This window comes from Mustela erminea, chromosome 15 (assembly GCF_009829155.1).
Source record: "Mustela erminea isolate mMusErm1 chromosome 15, mMusErm1.Pri, whole genome shotgun sequence".
Classification (NCBI taxonomy): domain Eukaryota; kingdom Metazoa; phylum Chordata; class Mammalia; order Carnivora; family Mustelidae; genus Mustela; species Mustela erminea.
This window is the reverse complement of record NC_045628.1, coordinates 65,221,065-65,242,418: the sequence shown is the minus strand read 5'-3', so window position 1 is coordinate 65,242,418 and position 21,354 is coordinate 65,221,065. Positions and strand designations below refer to the sequence as shown.

General features: G+C 38.9%; 1 protein-coding gene across 5 annotated transcripts in view; it reads right to left on the bottom strand.

Moving 5' to 3' along the window:
• Window positions 1-3,204: 3,204 nt before the first annotated feature.
• The window catches only part of MRPS31 (mitochondrial ribosomal protein S31), a 36,448-nt gene continuing 18,298 nt past the window's right edge, over window positions 3,205-21,354 (bottom strand). For 2 of the 5 annotated variants that reach the window (XM_032315144.1, XM_032315146.1), the window contains exons 5-7: window positions 19,809-19,888; window positions 14,256-14,399; window positions 6,311-6,611 (exon numbers count right to left, since the gene is read on the bottom strand). In XM_032315144.1, coding sequence (XP_032171035.1) covers window positions 6,382-6,611; window positions 14,256-14,399; window positions 19,809-19,888 — 454 coding nt within the window. In that variant the 3' untranslated portion in view covers window positions 6,311-6,381. Of the gene's footprint in view, window positions 3,215-5,398; window positions 5,409-6,310; window positions 6,612-12,430; window positions 12,478-14,255; window positions 14,400-19,808; window positions 19,889-21,354 lie in introns of those variants that run through there. The other 3 variants (XM_032315148.1, XM_032315145.1, XM_032315147.1) reach the window with 3 other exon arrangements.

The following is a 21,354-nucleotide window of genomic DNA, read 5'->3' as shown; positions in this document are numbered from 1 at the left end:
CTTCAAGGTCTCGCAAGGCTGCAGTCAAGGAGTCCGCTAGGCTCTGTGACTTTTCAGAGCTTGGCGTCCTCTTCCAAGATTGGCAGGAGAATTCAGCGTTCGGAGGCTGTAGAACTGAGATCTCCGTTTTGTTGCTGGCTGTCAGGCAGGAGTTGCCTTCTGCTCCCAGAGAAACTGCACGTGGCCTGTTCATAGGCCTTTTCATGACATGGCAGCTTCTTCAAAGCCAGTAGAATTCTCACCCAGTTGGCTAACAAGGAGTCTTATGTAATGTAATGTAGTCACAAGAGGGAAGAATTTCATCACTTTTGCCTAGAATGTAACTCAGTTGTGGGAGTGACTACCCCATCACCTTTGCCATAGAAGCAAATCTCAGGCTCTGTCCAGAAAGGGTGTGATTCACTGAGGATTACTTTAGAATGAATTTCTAATTCTAATAGCTTTTATATATATTTTTTCTTGCTACACTTATAGATTAGGCCCCCATATAAATTTTTAGAGATTTTTACTTATTTATTTGATAGGGACAGAGAGGGAGAGAACATGAGAGATGGAGGAAGAAGCAGACTCCCTGCTGAGCAGGGGGCCTGCGGCGGGGGTCCATCCCAGGACCCTGGGATCTTGACCTGAGCTGAAGGCACAAGATTAACTGACTGAACCACCTAGGCACCCCCCACCTTTTTAAAGATTTTGTTTATTTGAGAAAGAGAGACAGCATGTGTGCATGTGTGAGTGAGGGGAGAGGCAAAGGGGAGGGAAGGGGGGAGGGGTGAATCCCAGGCAGACTCATGCTGAGCACAGTGCCCACAAGGGGCTCAATCTCATGACCCTGAGCCAAAACCAAGAGTCAGAAGTTTAACCGACTGAGCCACCCAGATGCCCCTGCATTCTTTATTATTTTTTCCCCATTGTTAAACCTCCCTTGCATTCCAGGAATAAACTCAGTTTGACTATTGTTTCTTTTTTATTAATTGCCAGATTTAGTTTGCCATGTTGTTTGGTTTTTCAAATGTGCCTTCATGATTATGATTAACCTTTGTTAATTCTAGTCTCTTGAAATTAATTTGAGGTTTGTTTGTTCTTTTTCTGTGCTTTAGAATAATTTGTGTAAGAATTATCTTTCTTCTTCTTTTTATTTTTTTTGAAGATTTTATTCATTTGACAGTGATCACTAGTAGGCAGAGGCAGGCAGAGAAAGAGAAGGAAGCGGGCTCCCTGCTGAGCAAAGAGTGGATGTGGGGTTTGATCCCAGGATCCTGAGATCATGACCTGAGCTGAAGGCAGTCTTTAATCCACCGAGCCACCCAAGTTCCCCAAGAATTACCTTTCTTCTGAAGGCTTAAAACTCTCCTGAGAAATAGTCTGAAGTTGTTGCTTTCTTTCTCAGAAGATTTTTTTTTTTTTTTAAGTTATCTCTATGCCCAGTGTGGGGCTAGAAATCACAACCCTAGGATCAAGAGTTTCATGCTCTACCAAGCCAGTCAGGTGCCCCTTTCTAGGAAGATTTTTTTTTTTTTAATTTCTTTTCAGCGTAACAGTATTCATTGTTTTTTGCACCACACCCAGTGCTCCATGCAACCCGTGCCCTCCCTAATACCTACCACCATGTTCCCCAACCTCCCATCCCCCGCCCCTTCAAAACCCTCAGACTGTTTTTCAGAGTCCATAGTCTCTCATGGTTCACCTCCCCTTCCAATTTCCCCCAACTCCCTTCTCCTCTCCAACTCCCCATGTCCTCCATGCTATTTGTTATGCTCCACAAATAAGTGAAACCATATGATGATTGACTCTCTCTGCTTGACTTATTTCACTCGGCATAATCTCTTCCAGTCCCGTCCATGTTGCTACAAAAGTTGGGTATTCATCCTTTCTGATGGAGGCATAATACTCCATAGTGTATATGGACCACATCTTCCTTATCCATTCGTCCATTGAAGGGCATCTTGGTTCTTTCCACAGTTTGGTGACCGTGGCCATTGCAGCTATAAACATTGGGGTACAGATGGTCCTTCTTTTCACTACATCTGTACCTTTGGGGGAAATACCCAGTAGTGCAATTGCAGGGTCATAGGGAAGCTCTATTTTTAATTTCTGGAGGAATTTCCACACTGTTCTCCAAAGTGGCTGCACCAACTTGCATTTCCACCAACAGTGTTAAGAGGGTTCCCCTTTCTCCACATCTTCTCCAACACATGTTGTTTGCTGTCTTGCTAATTCTGGTGTAAGGTGGTATATCAATGGGGTTTTAATCTGAATCTCCCTGATGGCTAGTGATGATGAACATTTTTTCATGTGTCTGATAGCCATTTGTATGTCTTCACTGGAGAAGTGTCTGTTCATATCTTCTGCCCATTTTTTTTTTATATGATTCTCTGTTTTGTGTGTGTTGAGTTTGAGGAGTTTTTTATAGATCCTGGATATCAACCTTTTGTCTGTACTGTCATTGGCAAATATCTTCTCCCATTCCGTGGGTTGCCTCTTTGTTTTGTTGACTGTTTCCTTTGCTGTGCAGAAGCTTTTGATCTTGATGAAGTCCCAAAAGTTCATTTTCACTTTTGTTTCCTTTGCCTTTGGAGACATATCTTGAAAGAAGTTGCTGTGGCTGATACTAGGAAGATCTTTAAACTAGGGATCCAATTTCTTTCTTTTTTTTAAAGGCATGTAGATGCTCTTTTATTTTATTATGTTTTTAAGATTATTTATTTGACAGACAAAGATCACAAGTAGGCAGAGAGGCAGGCAGAGAGGAGGGGAAGCAGGATCCCTGCCGAGCAGGGAGCCCAATGTGGGGCTCGATCCCACACCCTGAGATCATGACCTGAGCCGAAGGCAGAGGCTTTAACCACTGAGCCACCTAGGTGCCCTGAGATCCAGTTTCTTTAAGTTATTAAGTTATCATTTTAAAAATAATGTCTCTAATAATGTGTCAGACTTTTTTTTTTTTTTTAAAGATTTTATTTATTTATTTGACAGACAGATCACAAGTAGGCAGAGAGGCAGGCAGAGAGGGGAGGGAGCAGGCTTCCTGCTGAGCAGAGAGCCTGATGCAGGGCTCGATCCCAGGACCCTGGGATCATGACCTGAGCTGAAGGCAGAGGCTTTAACCCACTGAGCCACCCAGGCGTCCCAGACTATTTTTTTTCTGATGTGAATCTAGCCACAACTGAATTAACACTTGTCCATTTTTTCCCTTTACTTCCAAACTTCTGGTATTCTTGTTTTAGCTGTGTCTCTGCCAAAGAGCATTATCACTTGATATTTTAAAAAATTCATCCTGGGCGCCTGGGTCACTCAGTTAAGTGTCTGCCTTCAGTTCAGTTCATGATCCCAAGGTCCGGCGGGGATCGGGGTCTTGGATCGGGGTCTCGGGATTGAGCCCAGAGTCCAGGTCCCTGCTCAGCAGGGAGTCTGTTTTTCCCCTTACACTTCCCCCTGCTCATCTCTCTCTTAATCAATTGGTTGAGTGTCTGCCTTCAGTTCAGGTCATGATCCCAGGGTCCTAGAATTGAGGGCTGCTTTGGTGTCCTTGCTTGGTTGGGAATCTGCTTCTCCCTGTTCCTCTGCCCATCCCCCCTGCTTGTGCACTCTCTCTCTCAAATAAAACAAAAATTAAAAAAAAAATTCATCTTCACATATCCTATTATTGTCATATATTTTAATCACCCCATAAGACATTTTACTATTTTGTAATTAACTTAGATATTTATCACTTTGCTATTTTTTCTTATATTTCATACCTAAAATGTGGGATTATGTCCTTTTCAGTTAAAGCACATCTTCAGGATTTTTTTTTTTAAAGAGTTTATTTATTTATTTGACAGAGAGAGATCACAGTAGGAGAGAGGAAGGGAAGAGATCAGAGAGAGAGAGGAAGGGAAGCAGGCCCCCTGCTGAGCAGAGAGCCCGATGTGGGACTCGATCCCAGGATCCTGAGATCATGACCTGAGCCGAAGGCAGCGGCTTAACCCACTGAGCCACCCAGGCGCCCCCATCTTTAGGATTTTTATGGTCTGCTGCTAGCAATTACTTTTATCTAACAAATGTATTTAACCCTCACTTTTTAATAAAGATTTTATTTATTAGAGAAAGAGCATGCGTGGGGGCAGGGAGGGGTAGAGAGGGAGAAGCAGGCTCCCTGCTGAGCAGAAAGCTTGATGTGAGACTCAAGACCCTAAGATCATGACCTGAGCCAAAGGCAGATGCTTAACCAACTGAGCCACCCAAGTACCGCTTAGCCCTTATTTTTAAGATATTTTATGTTTTATCACTCTCTTCCACTAGTATGACATGAGAAAAAATAACCAAAATGAAGGCAACAAAGCATACAAAGGGTACACAAAAGAAGCTAGTAAAAATAAATCCAAATAGATCAGTAACTATGATTAAAAATAAATGAACTAAATACTCGAAAAATTTCAGATGTCCCCATGTACTAGTAAAGAATGTATTTTGTTGTTGTTGGGTACAGTTTATATGTAAGAGCAAGAGATTACTGTCTGTGAATTGATATCTTTCATAAACCATAAAAACTCCTCAAGTATTCAGATAGCTTCTGTCCCATTTCTTCTTCTATCCTTCTGGAAATCTGATTGCACAAATGTTACCTTCTTTTAAAAAAACCTTTTTTAAAGTAGTTCTCCATGCCCAACATGCGACTTGAACTCATGGCTCTGAGTTCAAGCGTCATGAGTTCAAGTGTCACATGCTCTACAAACTGAGCCAGCCAGGTGCCTAACAAATGTTACCTTCTTGTATCAATCTTTACCTGTCTTTCAAATTTCTTTTCTCTTTTCTTATCTGCACTACATATGGGTTTTTCTTTAAATAGGTTTCACACTAGGCACTTTTTTTTTTAAAAAAGTACATTCAACACTCTTGGGGCGCCTGGGTGGCTCAGTGGGTTAAGTAGGTTCAACGCTTTGTTTTTTCTTTAAAGATTTTATTTATTTATTTATTTGACAGATAGAGATCACAAGTAGGCCAAGAGGCAGGCAGAGAGAGAGAGAGAGAGAAAGGAGGAAGCAGGCTCCCCGCAGAGCAGAAAGCTGGAAGGTTCAACACTCTTGACCCTAAGATCAAGACCTGAGCTGAGATCAAGAGTTGGATGCTTAATTTACTGAACCACCCAGGTGCCCCCACATGGATTTCTTTAGATCAACCTTTGTGTCTTATCTGTTGTTAAGACTCCTTAAATTTTCGTTTCCCAACATCTAGTAACTTTTATTATCTCCTGCTCTATATTTTACTCTATCTTACATTTAGTTCATAGTATATGATAAGTCCAATATTTATTTATTTATTTGAGAGCGAGCAGGTTCCACACTCAAGACAGAGCCAGGCACAGGGTTCGATCTCATGACCCGGAGATCATGACCTGAGCCAAAATCAAGAGTTGGACACTTAACTGACTGAGCCACCCAGGTGCCCCAAGCTTAACATTTAAAGACTTTATGAGTCTGCTTCTGCTCGTGCCCAATCACACTGTTTTGTTTATGTGTTTTGTAATTTGAATTCTGAGTCGATGATGGGTTCCTTCATAGAATTTCCATTTGCTTATGCTGGGAGCCTAAAACACTACTAGCGTACGACCACTACAAACTAAATTCTAGTTTTGAGTTTTTTAGAATCTTTCTTCCTTTGAGTTCTATGAATTTGAGTCACACTGCTAAGCACCGTAATGGAAAATAAATAGTTCTAACTTTGGTACAAAGACCTAAAGGACTAGAGGGGTTAGAATAAGCCACTTATCTCTACAAGGTTACTTCTTGTTCATGACCCAGACTTAGATGAGGGTAATTAATTAAGGGTGAAATATATAAAGATATATAAATAAAAATATACACAGTCAGTGCATATAAACCCGTCTATAAACCATCTCAACTGTTAGAGCACTCTGATGTCATCAGATATGTGGCTAATAATTGTATTTCAAAGACGTACAGTCACTGAAAAGAAAAAGAAGTTGTCTTAAACTTGTAGTAATTCTAAGATATTCTTCTTGTTACGAATTACCAGTTGATGGAGCGCCTGGGTGGCTCAGTTGTTAAGTGTCTGGTGCCTTCGGCTCAGGTCATGATCCCAGGGTTCTGGGATTGAGGCCTGCATTGGGCTCCCTGCTTCTCCCTCTCCCACTTCCCCTGCCCTCTCTCACTGTTGCACTGTCAAATCAATAAAAATAAAATCTTAAAAAAAAAGAATTACCAGTTGAATCTGTAAATACTGACAACTTTTCTTGATGCAAGAATATTCTTCAGTTACCACTATATACCATTCAAATCAAATGTACACAATTAACACAATATAGGAAAACTTCTAGTAAAATTATTTTATTTAGTTTTAATATCCATCACCAACAGCCTGAAATAAGAATTTCCATGGTCTTCAATTAAGCCGTATCCCACTTTCTTTTAGAATGTCTTGTTTTTCATTAAAGTAATTTCTAAACCACTCTATGTGCTCAATCTTTTGTTTAACACTCAGGTATGGGTTTTTGGAAAGGCCACAGGTCACCAGCTCCATGAAGTGGCGAATTGGTCCTTGTTTTGGAAAATCTTTCAGGTGTTTATCCAGAAATACATGTTCATGAAATTCAGAACCATCATCATCAAAACCTAGGAAATGAGATAAAATACAGTTTTGAAGTAAAATCTCTATTGCAAAATTAGCATTAATGACTACTACAGTTAAAGCCATCAACTTTGGAGTTAGACCTAGGTTTGCCCACCAATTTAACAACTGTGTAACTGGGCAAATTAATTAACTTCTCTAAGCATCAGTTTTCAGGTATAAAATGAAGATTAAAATAGAACCTTCTTCATGGGGTTTCTGTAAAGATTACATAGATACAAAGCTTATGAAATTCTTATAATGCCTAGCACATTATAAATGTTCATTATACATGTTCACATTATGATTCGTATTATAAATGTTCAAAGTGTAGCAGCAGTTACTGCTAATACAAACTTCAATTCTACAGCAACCACTAAGAAAACTACACAAACTACACAAAAAAATTATATAAATAAAACAAAATAGAATCTTAAAACATGTTCAAGCAGCTCACAGGGAGCCCCCCCCAAAATGTAATGAGAAATAGAGAAAATGAAAAGAAAACAAGTAATAAAATTGGAGACTTAAGTCCTAACAAATCAATAATTACTTCAGATGTAAATGGTCTAAATACAACAATCAAAAGACAAAGATTGGAGAGTGAATATAAAATCATGCATCCAATGATATGCTTTCTATAAGAAACTCACTTCAAACACAAAATCAGAAGATTGAAAATAAAAGGATGGAGAAAAATGCATCTTGTTAACATTAATTTTTTTTAAAAAGCAAGCATGAGTAGTTATATGATTATTAGACAAAACAGACTTCAGAGCAAAACAAAAAAAATTACTAGGGAGAAAGAAAAACATCTGAACTAGAAAATTAGCCAAGAAGAACTGAACAACAACTGACATTATCAAACTGACGTCTACGAACACTCCACCAAACTATTTCAGAAAACAAAATCTTTTCAGGAGTTCATGGAGCATTCACCTAGCTGGACCACATCTTGGGTCACAAACCACAACACATTTAAAATAAGTGGAGTAATACACAGTACATGCTCAGATCATAATGGAATCACACTAGAAATCAGTAACAGAAAGACAATAGGAAACAGTTAAAGATCAAGCAATATTCTTAAAAAAAACAATCAGAATTGAATGAAAATGAAAACACAACAAATTAAAATTTGTGGGACACGGCTAATGCAGTGCTACAAGGGATACATACAGCACTAAATTAATACAGATGAAGAGGAAAAGTCTCAATCAATAACCTAAGTTCCCACCTCAAGAACTAGCAAAAGAGCAAAATATTCTAAAGCAAGCAAAGGAAGGAAATAATAAAGATAACATCCAACATCAGTAAAATTGAAAATAAAAAAATAGAGAGAGATAACAAAACCAACACTAGTTCCTATCAAAATCTCAGTAAAGTTTTGCCAACAAATTTAATCTAAAATTTATATGGAAAGGCATAAGTCCTAGAATATTATAACAATCTTGAAAGAGAAGAATAAAATGGGAGCAATAATGCTAAGATTTACTGAAACAGCTACAGTCATCAAAAGTGTGGTATTGGCAGAGGGACAGACACAGATTGATGGGACAAAAGGGACGGCCCAGAAATAGACCCTGTTATGGACTGAATCTTATCTCTTCAAAATTGATAGATTGAGGTCCTAATCCCCAGTGTGACTATATTTAGAGACAGGACCTTTAAGGAGGTAATTAAGGTTAAATGAAGTTTTAACAGTGGATCCCAGATCCCTCCTATTGGGGCTTGATCTCACAACCCTGAGATCATGACCTGAGCTGCAATCAAGAGTCGGATGCTTAACCGGCTGAGCCACCCAGGAACCTCAATGCAAGCAAAGATTTAATAAAGGTCTAGAATATATTTAAAAAAACAAACAAGCAAACAACAACAAAAAAAACAACCTCCCAAAGCTCTATAGTAAGAAAACCAAACAATCCAATTAGAGAATGGGCAAAAAACAAGAAGAGACATTTCACTGAAAAAGATAGATGGCAAACACACACAAGAAAAATGTGGTCAACCTCTCCACCCATTAGGGAAATGCAGATTAAAACCACAATGAGCTATCAATACACATCTATCAGAATGTAAACACATCTAAAAGAAAAACAGCGACAACATCAAATGCTGGTGAGAATGAGAAGCCTGATGGTTCACATATTGCTGGTGAGAATATAAAATGACATAGCCACTCTAGGAAACAGTTTGGAAGCTTCTTTAAAAAAATTAAACACGCAGGCTCCCTGGGTAGCTCAGTTGGTTAAGTGTCTGACTTCCGCTCAGGTCTTCTCAGGGCCCTGGGATGAAGCAGTGTGTCAGGCTCCTCCCAAGCCCTGGGCAGGGAGTCTCCTTCTCCCTTTCTCTCTTCCTCTGTCCTTCCCCTGGCTCATGCTGCACTCTCACTTTCTCTCTCTCTCTCAAATGAACAAATACGTAGTAGAGCATGTGATCTTGATCTTGGGGTTGTGAGTTCAAGCCCATGTTGGGTGTAGATATTATAAATAAAAAAACTAGATTAAATTGGCATTGATACAATTCTCCATCTGTACACAGTTGGAGAATTGTATCAATGCCAATTGCTTGGCTGTACTACGGTTCGGTTTTGCAGGAAGTTAACTATTGGGAGAAAATGGGTAGAGGCTATCTAGGATATTTATTATCTCTTCAGTGGCATGGAAATCTACAATTATCTCAAAATAAAAAGCTTATAAGCTTTCTACTCACTTGGGAGTTAGTTTATATTTACTGAAAGAGATTTTAAAAATTTATTTGGATACTTAAAGATCTATACATTATTTTTATTTTTATTTATTTATTTTTAAAGATTTTATTTATTTATTGGACACAGAGGGAGAGATCACAAGCAGGCAGAGAGGCAGGCAGAGAGAGAGGGGGAAGCAGGCTCCTCGCTAAGCAGAGAGCCTGACGCAGGGCTTGATCCCAGGACCCCCAGATTATGACCTGAGCCGAAGGCAGAGAGGCATAACCCACTGAGCCACCCAGGTGCCCCTATACATTATTTTTATTAAAATTGAAGTAAATAAAAAATAAATCAAGGTGGTAGACAGATAAATGGCCACACATCGTATCACTCTCGTGCTTCTAGACATTCCCCTTCCCAATGTCATTTTGTCATTCTTTGCATAAAGGGAGTTTGTTTCTCAAACCCTTGGATTCAGGGTTGGCAAGTGACCTGCTTTGGTCAACGGGATATTACTCAACACAGTGCAAACACAGGCTTGAAAAGTACCTACACGTCAATACTTGCTCTTCCTTGCCGTTATGAACTCTACGACAGTCGTGTGAAGAAGTCCAAGTTAGTCTTTTGAGATGATGCGTGACAGATAACGCGGTTATCTCTACCTCCCCTGACAAGAGCCGGCGCCCACAACCAGACATGTGACACAGGCCGCTCTAGTGTGAACTACCCGCAGCTAAGATGCCAGAACTAGCCAGAAAACCCATAAATTCAGGAGCAGTTGTAAGTTAGTTGTTGTTTTATTAATTTTGGTGGTAGCATGTTATGTATCAAAAACTAATACATTTCCAAACTTACTGTACTTAACACGTTTTTGGTGGCATATATATGGCTAAAGAATATTCAAGAGCAAGACTGTTATCTGCGTAGCAGTAAAAGCATGATTAAATTTAAAGTCAAAGTTAAGGCTAAAATAAAAATGCTTTTATCATCAATCCAATATATAATAACTACTACAAAATCTAAGTGGGAATAATGCCATCTAACTGATCTTACGAATCTCTATGCTGGCAAACCAAAACAGAAGGGACAGTTCTTAAAAATGACAACAACAACCTGGAAAAAAGCTACTTCAAAATGGAAAATAATTTATATGTTTTATGTGGTAAAAGAACACACTGCAATTTTTTTATATAAATGAAAAACACAACACTGGAAAGTAAAGCTGTCAACACAGGACACGTCATTTTGCCATTTTCAGTATTATGTTCAGAAACCGGCATGGCCCACCCCTAAAAATAAAACACTTTTCCCTCAAAGCAGAGTAAATCTTCATGAAGCTAACTATTAGTAGAGAGAGCATGACATTTTATTAATCTTAAAATTTAAAACTAAGAAGTACAGAAGAATATTATTAAACTGTTGAGGCTTCAAATTCTAATGCCACTCTCTTAAAGTATTCTCAAGTTCCAAACTGTATACTGAGGGGAGTGATCAAAGTGAGAAAGTTTCCACAGTTCTTTTCCTGTTTTTCATTCTGATAACAATTGCCTCAAGGAGCTGGAAATGAGATACCTCCCTTTCCCATCCTGAAGCATCAATAATATGTACAAGTGTATATGGAAACTTGTCACACTTATCTCCCTAACCTGACCAAAAGACATGTTTTTTTTTCTTTTTGTAAAAATTAAACTTGCTCAAAACCCAGGTCAAATTTAAGATAAATTTCTTTGGAGTTTGGACATTCAAGATTTTGATGAACTGAAGTGTTTTATTTTTTAAAGATTTTATTTATTTGACAGAGATCACAAGTAGGCAGAGAGGCAGGCAGAGAGAGAGGAGGAAGCAGGCTCCCTGCTGAGCCAAGAGCCCGACTCGGGGCTCAATCCCAGGACCCCGGGATCATGACCTGAGCCGAACGCAGAGGTTTTAACCCACTGAGCCACCCAGGCGCCCTGAAGTGTTTTATTTTTGATGACAATGTACACTAACCCTTACTTTCCTGTTATCCTATTCGGTGGTTCCTAGAAAATACACATCCTCACTAACAGTTTAAGATTTAAGATCCTTGCAGTATAGTAAAACCCTCTCATAATACTGTTGTAGGAACAGAGATGATGATGGTTGATGATGCTTTACTTGTATAACCTCACTTGATTTTCAGAAGAATAACCTGAATTCAGAAGAAGAATAAATTTTATTTTTATTCCCATCATTTTATAGACAGGGAAAGTGAGGCTTAGGGATATTAAGCATACAACTCACTCAAAAGTTGAACCCCTAACCACTGTCTCACCTAAATAAAGTCACATGTTCGGGCACCTGGGTGGCTCAGTTGGTTAAGAGTCTGCCTTCCACTCTGGTCATGATCCCAGAATCCTGGGATCAAGCCCCAAATCAGACTCCCTGCTCAGAATATAATTTGCTTCTCCTTCTGCCCCTCACTCCATTCATGCACTCTCTCTCTCTCTCTCACATAAATAAATAAATAAATAAATAAAATCTTAAAAGAAAAAAGTCACGTTATTCTACTTCAATATTGTGTTTTAGAACCATATTTTTAATTATGATGACTCAGAACATGCACATTTCATCAAATACGGAATTTTCCCCTTAATACCACATACTGCATTCTGCTAATTTTTTTCTTTTAAAATTTTGTGTTCATACAGAGGGGACATGAATTAACATTTATTTACATTTATTATACAATAAGAACTGTGCTGAGCAACTCAAATAACTTTGCCTTAGTTCTTACATTCTTCCAATGAGGTACCTTTAATTTTCCAGATAAGGAAACTGATCTGGTTTTTTAACCTCAGGAGGTTAAATTGTTTTCTCAAAGGCAAATGCCTAATCACTGAGACAGCTAGATCTGTACTCTGATTTGCACAACTGAAAAGTCCTTGGGCTTTTTTGTCACCCTTCCCTGATACCTACCAGAGTATGGGAAGCATAACACTTTTTTTTTTAACTTTTTTTTTTAAAAGATTTTATTTATTTTTCTACTTAAGAAAGAGCAAGAGTGAGCGACTACAAGCAGGGAGAGCAGCAGCGGTAGAGGCAGAGGGAGAAGCAGGCTCCCCGCTGATCAGGGAACCTGATGTGGGTCTCGATCCTAGGACCCTGGGATTGTGACCTGAGCTGAAGGCAGATGTTTAACCGACTGAGTCACCCAGGTGCCCCTGGAAAGCATAATACTTTGAGAAATATACATTTTATATACACCAGGTGAAACACAGCAACATAGCATCCTTTATGACTGCATATACCATACAAATCCACAAAATATTCAGAATTTATTAAAGGTTTTATCAGTCTCTAAAAAGTTTTCCTACACAAAGTAATAATTTATGAAGATATAAGACAAAATATTTCTGATACTTAAGCTTCCATTCCACTTATTAATCCAAACAAATGAAAGATTATAAAAAAATAAAATGTTACAATGACAGCATACTACTACAAAGGTTAAAATATGGACTACATTTTCCTAAGACTCACTGCGATGTTTACATTTCCTAGCTAATGGTACCATAAAAATAAGTGAATCTCTTCTAATTGAAAATACACCTAAAAAAAACCATAAGAAATAAATTGCATAGTAATACTGTTTTCCTTTTGAGTGGGGAGAAGTATTATCTCCAGAATAATCTTCAGGAAAGTAGGTAACACAGCATCCAGCAGTTCAAAGAACCTACGCATAGAGCCAGAGTTCCAAAATATCTTGAAGTCTTCTAACAATTTTGCTTTGAGTAGCATTTAAGCACAAGAACCTTTTATCTCGTTAGTGCAATAGTTTTATGAGTAAAAGATAACCAGCATAAAACTTAAAAGTTGTAGTGTTCTCTAAAGCCAAAATATCATCTCATACCCAAGATTTAATGTAGGAGAAGATTTTTCAGGTAATCTCCTGCTTAGCAATTAGGAAACTGTCATCATTTGTAGTCAACACCTTCACGTCACATAGAAATTCATGACACAGGGCACCTGGGTGGTTCAGTCATTAGGCATCTGCCTTTGGCTCAGGTCATGATCCCAGGGTCCTGGGTTCGAGCCTCGCATGGGGCTCCCCGCTCGGCAGGAAACCTGCTTCTCCCTCTCCCACTCCCCTGCTTATGCTCCCTCTCTCGCTGTGTCTCTGTCAAATAAATAAAATCTTAAAAAAAATAAAAAAAAGAAATTCACGATACATTTCTATCGTATGATTTTACTTGCTTTTAAAATTTTTAATATTTTTTTTTTAAACAGACTCCATGTCCAGTGCAGAGTCCAACACAGAGCTTAAGACCTGAGCTGAGATCAATCTTGGACGTTTAAGGGTGCCTGGGTGGCTCAGTCGCTTAAGTGTCTGCCTTTGGTTCAGGTCATGATCCCAGAGTCCTGGGATGGGAGTCCCACATAAGGCTCCCTGCTCAGCGGGGAGTTTGCTTCTCCCTCTGCCCCTCCCCTCCCACTCGTGCTCTCTCTCTCAAATAAATAAGTAAAATCTCTCCCCCCGCCAAAAAAAAGAATAAAAGAGTTGGACCCTTAACCAACTGTGCTTCCCTGCCACCCCCTAGTTTTACTTCTTTAATTTTCTTATAAAAAAAAAACAGAATTAGGGGCGCCCGGGTGGCTCAGTGGGTTAAGGCCTCTGGTCATGATCCCAGGGTCCTGGGATCGAGCCCCACATCGGGCTCTCTACTCGGCAGGGAGCCTGCTTCCTCCTCTGTCTCTCTCTGCCTGTCACTCTGCCTACTTGTGACCTCTATCTGTCAAATAAATAAATAAAATCTTTAAAAAACAAACAAACCCAGAATTAAGTGAAATTCTAACTTAAAAAAAAAACACTGTCAAATTTCTTTTCAGATACCACAGAGACACAGTTTTGAAATTCATGTAAATATCTAGACTCTGTGACTAAACACCGACCAGATTTAATCTCCATACGGAATTTTATAAACCTCTGAAATTAACTTACCGGCTTCATTGTCAACTGGAAACTCCCACAGCTTCCCCTCTTTGGTCCACTGGATCATCTCTGCAAAACCATTCTGAAGGGGCTGTTCATTTACCATGGCCAATTGCTTCGCAAATTCCACGTCCCAAAGTGAAGGTGCTCTCTCTATAATAACATTTCAAAATAATCACAAGTCAATGTATATATCTTTATTTTTAAAAATGATATAATCAACTCTAAATTAGTAATACATTTCAGGCCCTGAGGATTAAAATAAACAGTATATAATGAAAGGTCACTCACTGAGAGCTAAAGCTAAAGGAAGATGACAAAAAAGCCTACAGCGACAATTCCTGCAAGCCTTAGCATTTACTACACTGCTGGGCAAGCAAGCCCTAAAATCTCACCATCCCCTCTACTGGAAAGAAAAAGGAATGTGTATTTTGTTTAAGAATATTTTCATGAATGTAAATATTTTTAAATATTTATTTATTTATTTTAGGGGCCCCTGGGTGGCTCAGTTGGTTAAGCGCTTGCCTTTAGCTCAGGTCATGATCTTAGGATTCTGAGATCAAGCCCCACATTGGGCTCTCTGCTCAGTGGGGGAGCCTGCTTCTCCCTCTCCCACTCCCCCTGCTTGTGTTCCCTCTCTCACTGTGTCTCTCTCTTTCCGTCAAATAAATAAATAAAATCTCTGGGGAAAAAAATATTTATTTGAGAGAGAAAGAAAGGGAGAGACCACGAGTGCAAGAGAAGGAAGGAGGCAGGAAGAGAATCTTAAGCAGACTCTACCTGAGCACAGAGCCTGCCAACCAGGGCTGGATCTCACGGCCCTAAGCCAAAACCAAGAGTTGGATGCTTAAATGACTGAGCCACCAAGGTGTCCCATGAATGTATTTTTTATATAACATGTGACTTTAATATTTAAAGTCTAGCCTCTTTATCTTTATTTTTAGTCTGTCAAGATAAGTCACAATATACTACTATTAATGACCAAAGAAATTAAATTAACATAAAAATGACAATACTACTAACGGATAAGGAGCACTTACTCTGCTAATGCTTTTTACGCATTAGTTCATCTCATCCTCACAACCAACTCTATGAGTAAGTTCATATAAGGTTAACTTATGACCACCATCATATCACATTTCAATTATTTATTTGCTTTCGAAATTGAAGACATCTTTCAAGAATGAATCCTATTTCCACCAGTCACTGCTGGTGGGAATGTAAAATGGTACAACCTCTTTGAAAAATAGTTTGGCAGTTCCTTAAAAAGTTAAAAACGCATTTAGCATACAATTTCACTCCTAGATATTTACCCAAAACAAAACTATGTCTACACACAGACTTGTATGTGACAGTTCATGAACGACCACACCTAGGCTTAATTAGCCACATTTACAGAATAATCATAACAGGGGCGCCTGGGTGGCTCAGTGGATTAAAGTCTCTGCCTTCGGCTCAGGTCATGATCCCAGGGTCCTGGGATCGAGCACCTCATCAGGCTCTCTGCTGGGCAGCGCGCCTGCTTCCACCCTCTCACTCTGCCTGCCTCTCTGCCTACTTGTGATCTCTCTCTGTCAAATAAATAAATAAAATCTTAAAAAAAAATCATAACAGCAAAATAATTATCAGTCACATTTTTTAGATTTATTCAGTAGGCAATGATCAGCCCATGTCTTTTCGGTGATGACAATCATCACCACCATCATCACTGTCATTGCTAACCGCTGCAACTATGTCCCGAATGTCAACTGTAGTTTTGGCACTATGCCTGACACCATTACTTCATTTAATCCTTGCGAGGTAGGCATTAGCCCTATTTTATAGATGGAGAACGGGAAACTCAGAAAAGTTAGTATGACAGAATCTGAATTTGAATAATCCACATCTATCAAATGCCAAAATTCCTTCCATTAAGCTATATTGCCTCTCAGTTCTAAATTACTGCAGGTTAGTAGAAAGGTCTATGACTACATCCTTTGCAGCAGTGGAATGAACCTGAAGGGAAGCAAAATGTGGGAATCATGGGACAAAGAATTCATTCATTCTGTCAATAAATAATTACTGAATGCCAACTATACATCAGGCATTACTTTAAGTGGGAGAGAGACAGCAGTGAATAAAAACTGAATTGAAGTCTGTAGGCGGTTGGTATTACACTTAACTGGGAACAAAAGACATTCTTTAGACTCAATCAAGTATAACTTATTAAAACAGTACCTTCATTGAATTTTTAAAAAAATTTTACTTACTTATTCTTACTTAATCTAGAGAGAGAGAGAACAGGGGAAGGAACAGAGGGAGAGAGACAAGCAAACTCCCCGCAACTTGGGACACATCAGGCTCCATCCCACAACCTTGAAATCATGACCTGAGCTGAAACCAAGAGTGGGATGCTTAACCAACTGAACTACCCAGGCGCCCCCTAGGGTAAATGTTAATAAATTCAGCTTATAAGCATATAATCATTTTACATTTTTTATAGAACACATAAAACTGCAGTGCTTCCTTGCCAGCTAATTTCAGTTTTAAGAAACAGGATTTCTGATTTTAAAAAGCAAGCTGGCTCCTTCAAGAATCCAAGTGCCTCTCCTGGCTGTTCATTAGGTGGACAACCGCAGCTGGCCTGACAATAAATGCCCCCTTTTTAAAATTTTTCAGCATAACAGAATTGTTTATACACCACACCCAGTGTTCCATGCAATACATGCCCTCCATACTAGCCACCACCTGGCTCCTCCAACCTCCCACCCCCCGCCCCTTCAAAACCCTCAGATTGTTTTTCAGAATCCATAGTGTCTCATGGTTCATCTCCCCTTTCAATTTCCCTCAAGTCCCTTCTCCTCTCCATCTCCCTATGTCCTCCATGTTATTTGTTATGCTCCACAAATAAGTGGAACCATATGGTAATTGACTCTCTCTGCCTGACTTATTTCATTCAGCATAATCTCTTCCAGTCCCGTCCATGCTGCTACAAAAGTTGGGTATTCATCCTTTCGGATGGAGGCATAATACTCCATAGTATATATGGACATCTTCCTTATCCATTCGTCCATTGAAGGGCATTTTGGTTCTTTCCACAGTTTGGCGACTGTGGCCACTGCTGCTATAAACACTGGGGTACAGATGGCCCTTCTTTTCACTCCATCTATATCCTTGGGGGAAATATCCAGTAGTGCAATTGCAGGGTCATAGGAAAGCTCTATTTTTAATTTTGTAAGGAATCTCCACAGTTCTCCAAAGTGGCTGCACCAACTTGCATTCCCATCAACAGAGTAAGAGGGTTCCCCTCTCTCCATATCCTCTCCAACACACATTGTTTCCTGTCATGCTAATTTTGGCCATTCTAACTGGTATAAGGTGGTATCTCAATGTGGTTTTAATTTGAATCTCCCTGATGGCTAGTGATGATGAACATTTTTTCATGTGTCTGATAGCCATTTGTATGTCTTCACTGGAGAAGTGTCTATTCATGTCTTCTGCCCATTTTTTGACATGAGTATCTCTTTTGTGTCTGTTGAGTTTGAGAAGTTCTTTACAGATCTTGGATATCAGCCTTTGTCTGTACTGTCATTTGCAAATATTTTCTCCCATTCTGTGGGTTCCTCTTTTTTTTGTTGACTGTTTCCTTTGCTGTGCAGAAGCTTTTGATTTTGATGAAGTCCCAAAAGTTCATTTTCGCTTTTGTTTCTTTTGCCTGTGGAGACATATCTTGAAAGAAGTTGCTGTGGCTGATATCGAAGGTTACTGCCTATGTTCTCCTCTAGGATTCTAATGGATTCCTGTCTCACATTGAGGTCTTTTATCCATTTTGAGTTTATCTTTGTGTACAGTGTAAGAGAATGGTCAAGTTTCATTCTTCTATATTTAGCTGTCCAATTTTCCCAGCACCATTTATTGAAGAGACTGTCTTTTTTCCACTGTATATTTTTTTCCTAATAAATGTCCTTTTTGATGCAAGTGTAACAGCTGCCACATCAACAGGGAAGAGGTGATCTACTCTCCATGACCACATATTTTATTGTGCTTTTTTCAAGTAGCTTGTTAGAATCATCTAAGTGTGTGTGTGTGCGCATTTCGTATCCCTCCCCTTTTTTAAAAGATTTTATTTATTTATTTGACAGAGATCACAAGTAGGTGGAGAAGGAGGCAGAGAGAGAGGCAAGTAGGCTCCTCACTGAGCAGAGAGCCCGACGCAGGGCTCGATCCCAGGACTCTGAGATCATGACTTGAGCTGAAGGCAGAGGCTTAAACCACTGACCAACCCAGCCGCCCCCCCCGCCTTTTTAAAGGTAATCTCAACACCCAATGTGGGTCTTGAACCCATGACCCCAAGATCCAGTTACATGCTCTGAGAACTAAACCAGCCAGATGCCCCCTGTATTTCCTGTCCATCATACAGGACAGAAAGCAGTTTTCGCAGTAAGAGTAGGTAAGTTGTTCTCTTAGTTTCTCCTTTAGTTTAAAAGAACAAACACTGATTGAATTAACTCCTTTCCTCTATGGATTGATATTTCATAGCTCAATTTGTTCAAAAAGAGCATTTATTTAAAAAAAATTTTTAAAGCATTTATGATTTAAGGTAGTTAATTCCTATGATTCATCAGCCACTGGCTAGGTGTTGCTGGGTATAGCAAAATCAGTGAAACCCAGCCCCTAATATCTAGCGGTTTACTAAATAGTGGGAAAAATCAGATGTTTATATAAGTAACTATGATAGATTAAATGAGCCATTGGAGGCAGGCCACGGAACTTAAATATCAATTACAAAATTATCAAGCCCAAAAGCTAACTTATAATCTTTGGAAATGAAAGCCACTTGTAAGCTGAAGACCATTTGTATTGAGCTTCCTGTTTATCTGAATTTATCAGTAAACCACACTTAATGTCAAGCAAGAGGACACTCTTACATCTCTTTTAATTAGACGTAAATGGTGATTATGAAAGATTTGACCTCCTACCCAAAGGGATAAGTACATGGAACAAGGATGGTGTGTTTTCAAAAAAAAAAAACACGACCACCACAAATCTGCTAAATATATTTCCTGACTGCTCTTCTTCCCAGCTCCTAAACAATCACTAAGTCAAATCATTAAGTCTACAAATACTATCTCCCTTTTTTTTTTTTTTAATATTGTATTTATTTATTTGAGACTAAGGCAGAGGCTCAATGACTGAACCACCCAGGGTCCCCCTCCGCCCCCCCATCTCCTCTTCTAGATAGCAAGCTACCTTAGGGCAGAAACCATAGTTTATCTTTTGTAATAGCATAGTTGCAAATAGAGGGTGACAGTTAATGTTCTAACCCAAATCAGTAGCCAACTGCTAGCTCTGGATTCAAGAAGGTGGTAGTAAATACCTCCCACTGTCTCACAGAATGCAGCATTTCAAGGGAGGAATCTGGCCAAGACTAGCAATGGCAACAATTACATTCATAAGCAGGATCCAGGCCAACGACAGGACGGATTATTAAAATACCTCACATTGAGCAATCTAATCTTTAAGGACTTTTTTTTTTGAAAGATGGAATGTTTCTATACCTGAGAAATCATGTTCTTAACAAACCTGTTTTAGGTGCCTCTTCAGTAACTGTCTTAAGGTCAAAAATATTAAGTCTCTTCCCTTTGAGCATATTTTTCCTAAGACTGAAAAAGAAAAAAGAATTTAACTTAACATTTTTACAATGGCCAACAAAAAATTGAGAAAATTATTCTGTTATTATCATTTTTAAAGATTTTATTTATTTATTTGAAAGAGAGAGAGAGACACAGCGAGAGAGGGAACAGAAGCAGGGGGAGTGGGAGAGGGAGAAGCAGGCTTCCCTTCCCGCCAAGCAGGGTGCCCAATGTGGGGCCCGATCCCAGGGCCCTGGGATCATGACCTGAGCCATAGCAGATGCTCAATGACTGAGTCACCAAGGCCCCCTTAAGAAAACTATTTTACATGAAATAGTCAATGTAGAAATTAAAAATAATTCCATTGGGGTGCCTGGGTGGCTTAGGTCATGAATCCAGGGTCCCAGAATGAGCTCTGCAGCAGGCTCCCTGCTCAGCGGGAAGCCTGCTTCTCCCCCTCCCACATCCCCTGCCTGTGTTTCCTCTCTCAATGTGCCTCTCTCTGTCAAATAAATAAATAAAATCCCTAAAAATAAATAAATAAATGAATGAATGAATGAATGAATAAAAATTCCCTGGCCCACAACAAGACATTTTAACTAAATTGCCACATCATAAGAATGGATAACTAAAAACTGGAACAAATGCACTTGAATTTTTGCATCATGATACAATAAAGCAGTTTGAGTAGTTTAATTTCCAAAATACTTAACTGAAAAGATTAATTTTCCATAATTTTATGTGATCCATTTCATAGTAAGGTTTTAGAAAATTAACATTAGAAAGCTATTAAAATATGCTAAATTAAAAGTTGTTAAAGTCAACAGTTGTTTTAGTTTAAGGGCAGAAAACACTGCATGTTTAATTACAAACTATAATTATAAAAGATGGCACAAATAAAACATTCCCACTTATAAAGCAATCATTCTGTAATTTTAACATAATGATTAACTTTCTTTACATAACATTTTAAATTAATTATTAAAATTAATGTCAGAGAGTTAATAGGTAACTTTTCCTTGTATATTTTAATCAACTGCTTTATGCATCAATTCACATTCACACTTGAATCAATTTACTGGGAGATTAAAAACCAGTTCAAAACTGGATAATCAGTTTTTAAATAATTTTGAATTCTTGGGGCGCCTGGGTGGCTCAGTCAGTTAAGTGTCTGCCTTTGGCTCAGGTCATGATCTCAGGGTCCTGAGATTGAGTCCCCCCACAATGGGCTCCCTGCTCAGTGAGGAGCCTGCTTTTCTATCTCAAATAATAAATAAAATAAATAAAATCTTTAAAATTTTAAAAATTCTTTTCTGAACCAAATTTTAATTAATTAATTAATTAATTTTCAGAAAAACAGTATTCATTATTTTTTCACCACACCCAGTGCTCCATGCAATCCATGCCCTCTATAATACCCACCACCTGGTAACACAACCTCTGACACCCCCGCCACTTCAAACCCCTCAGATTGTTTTTCAGAGTCCATAGTCTCT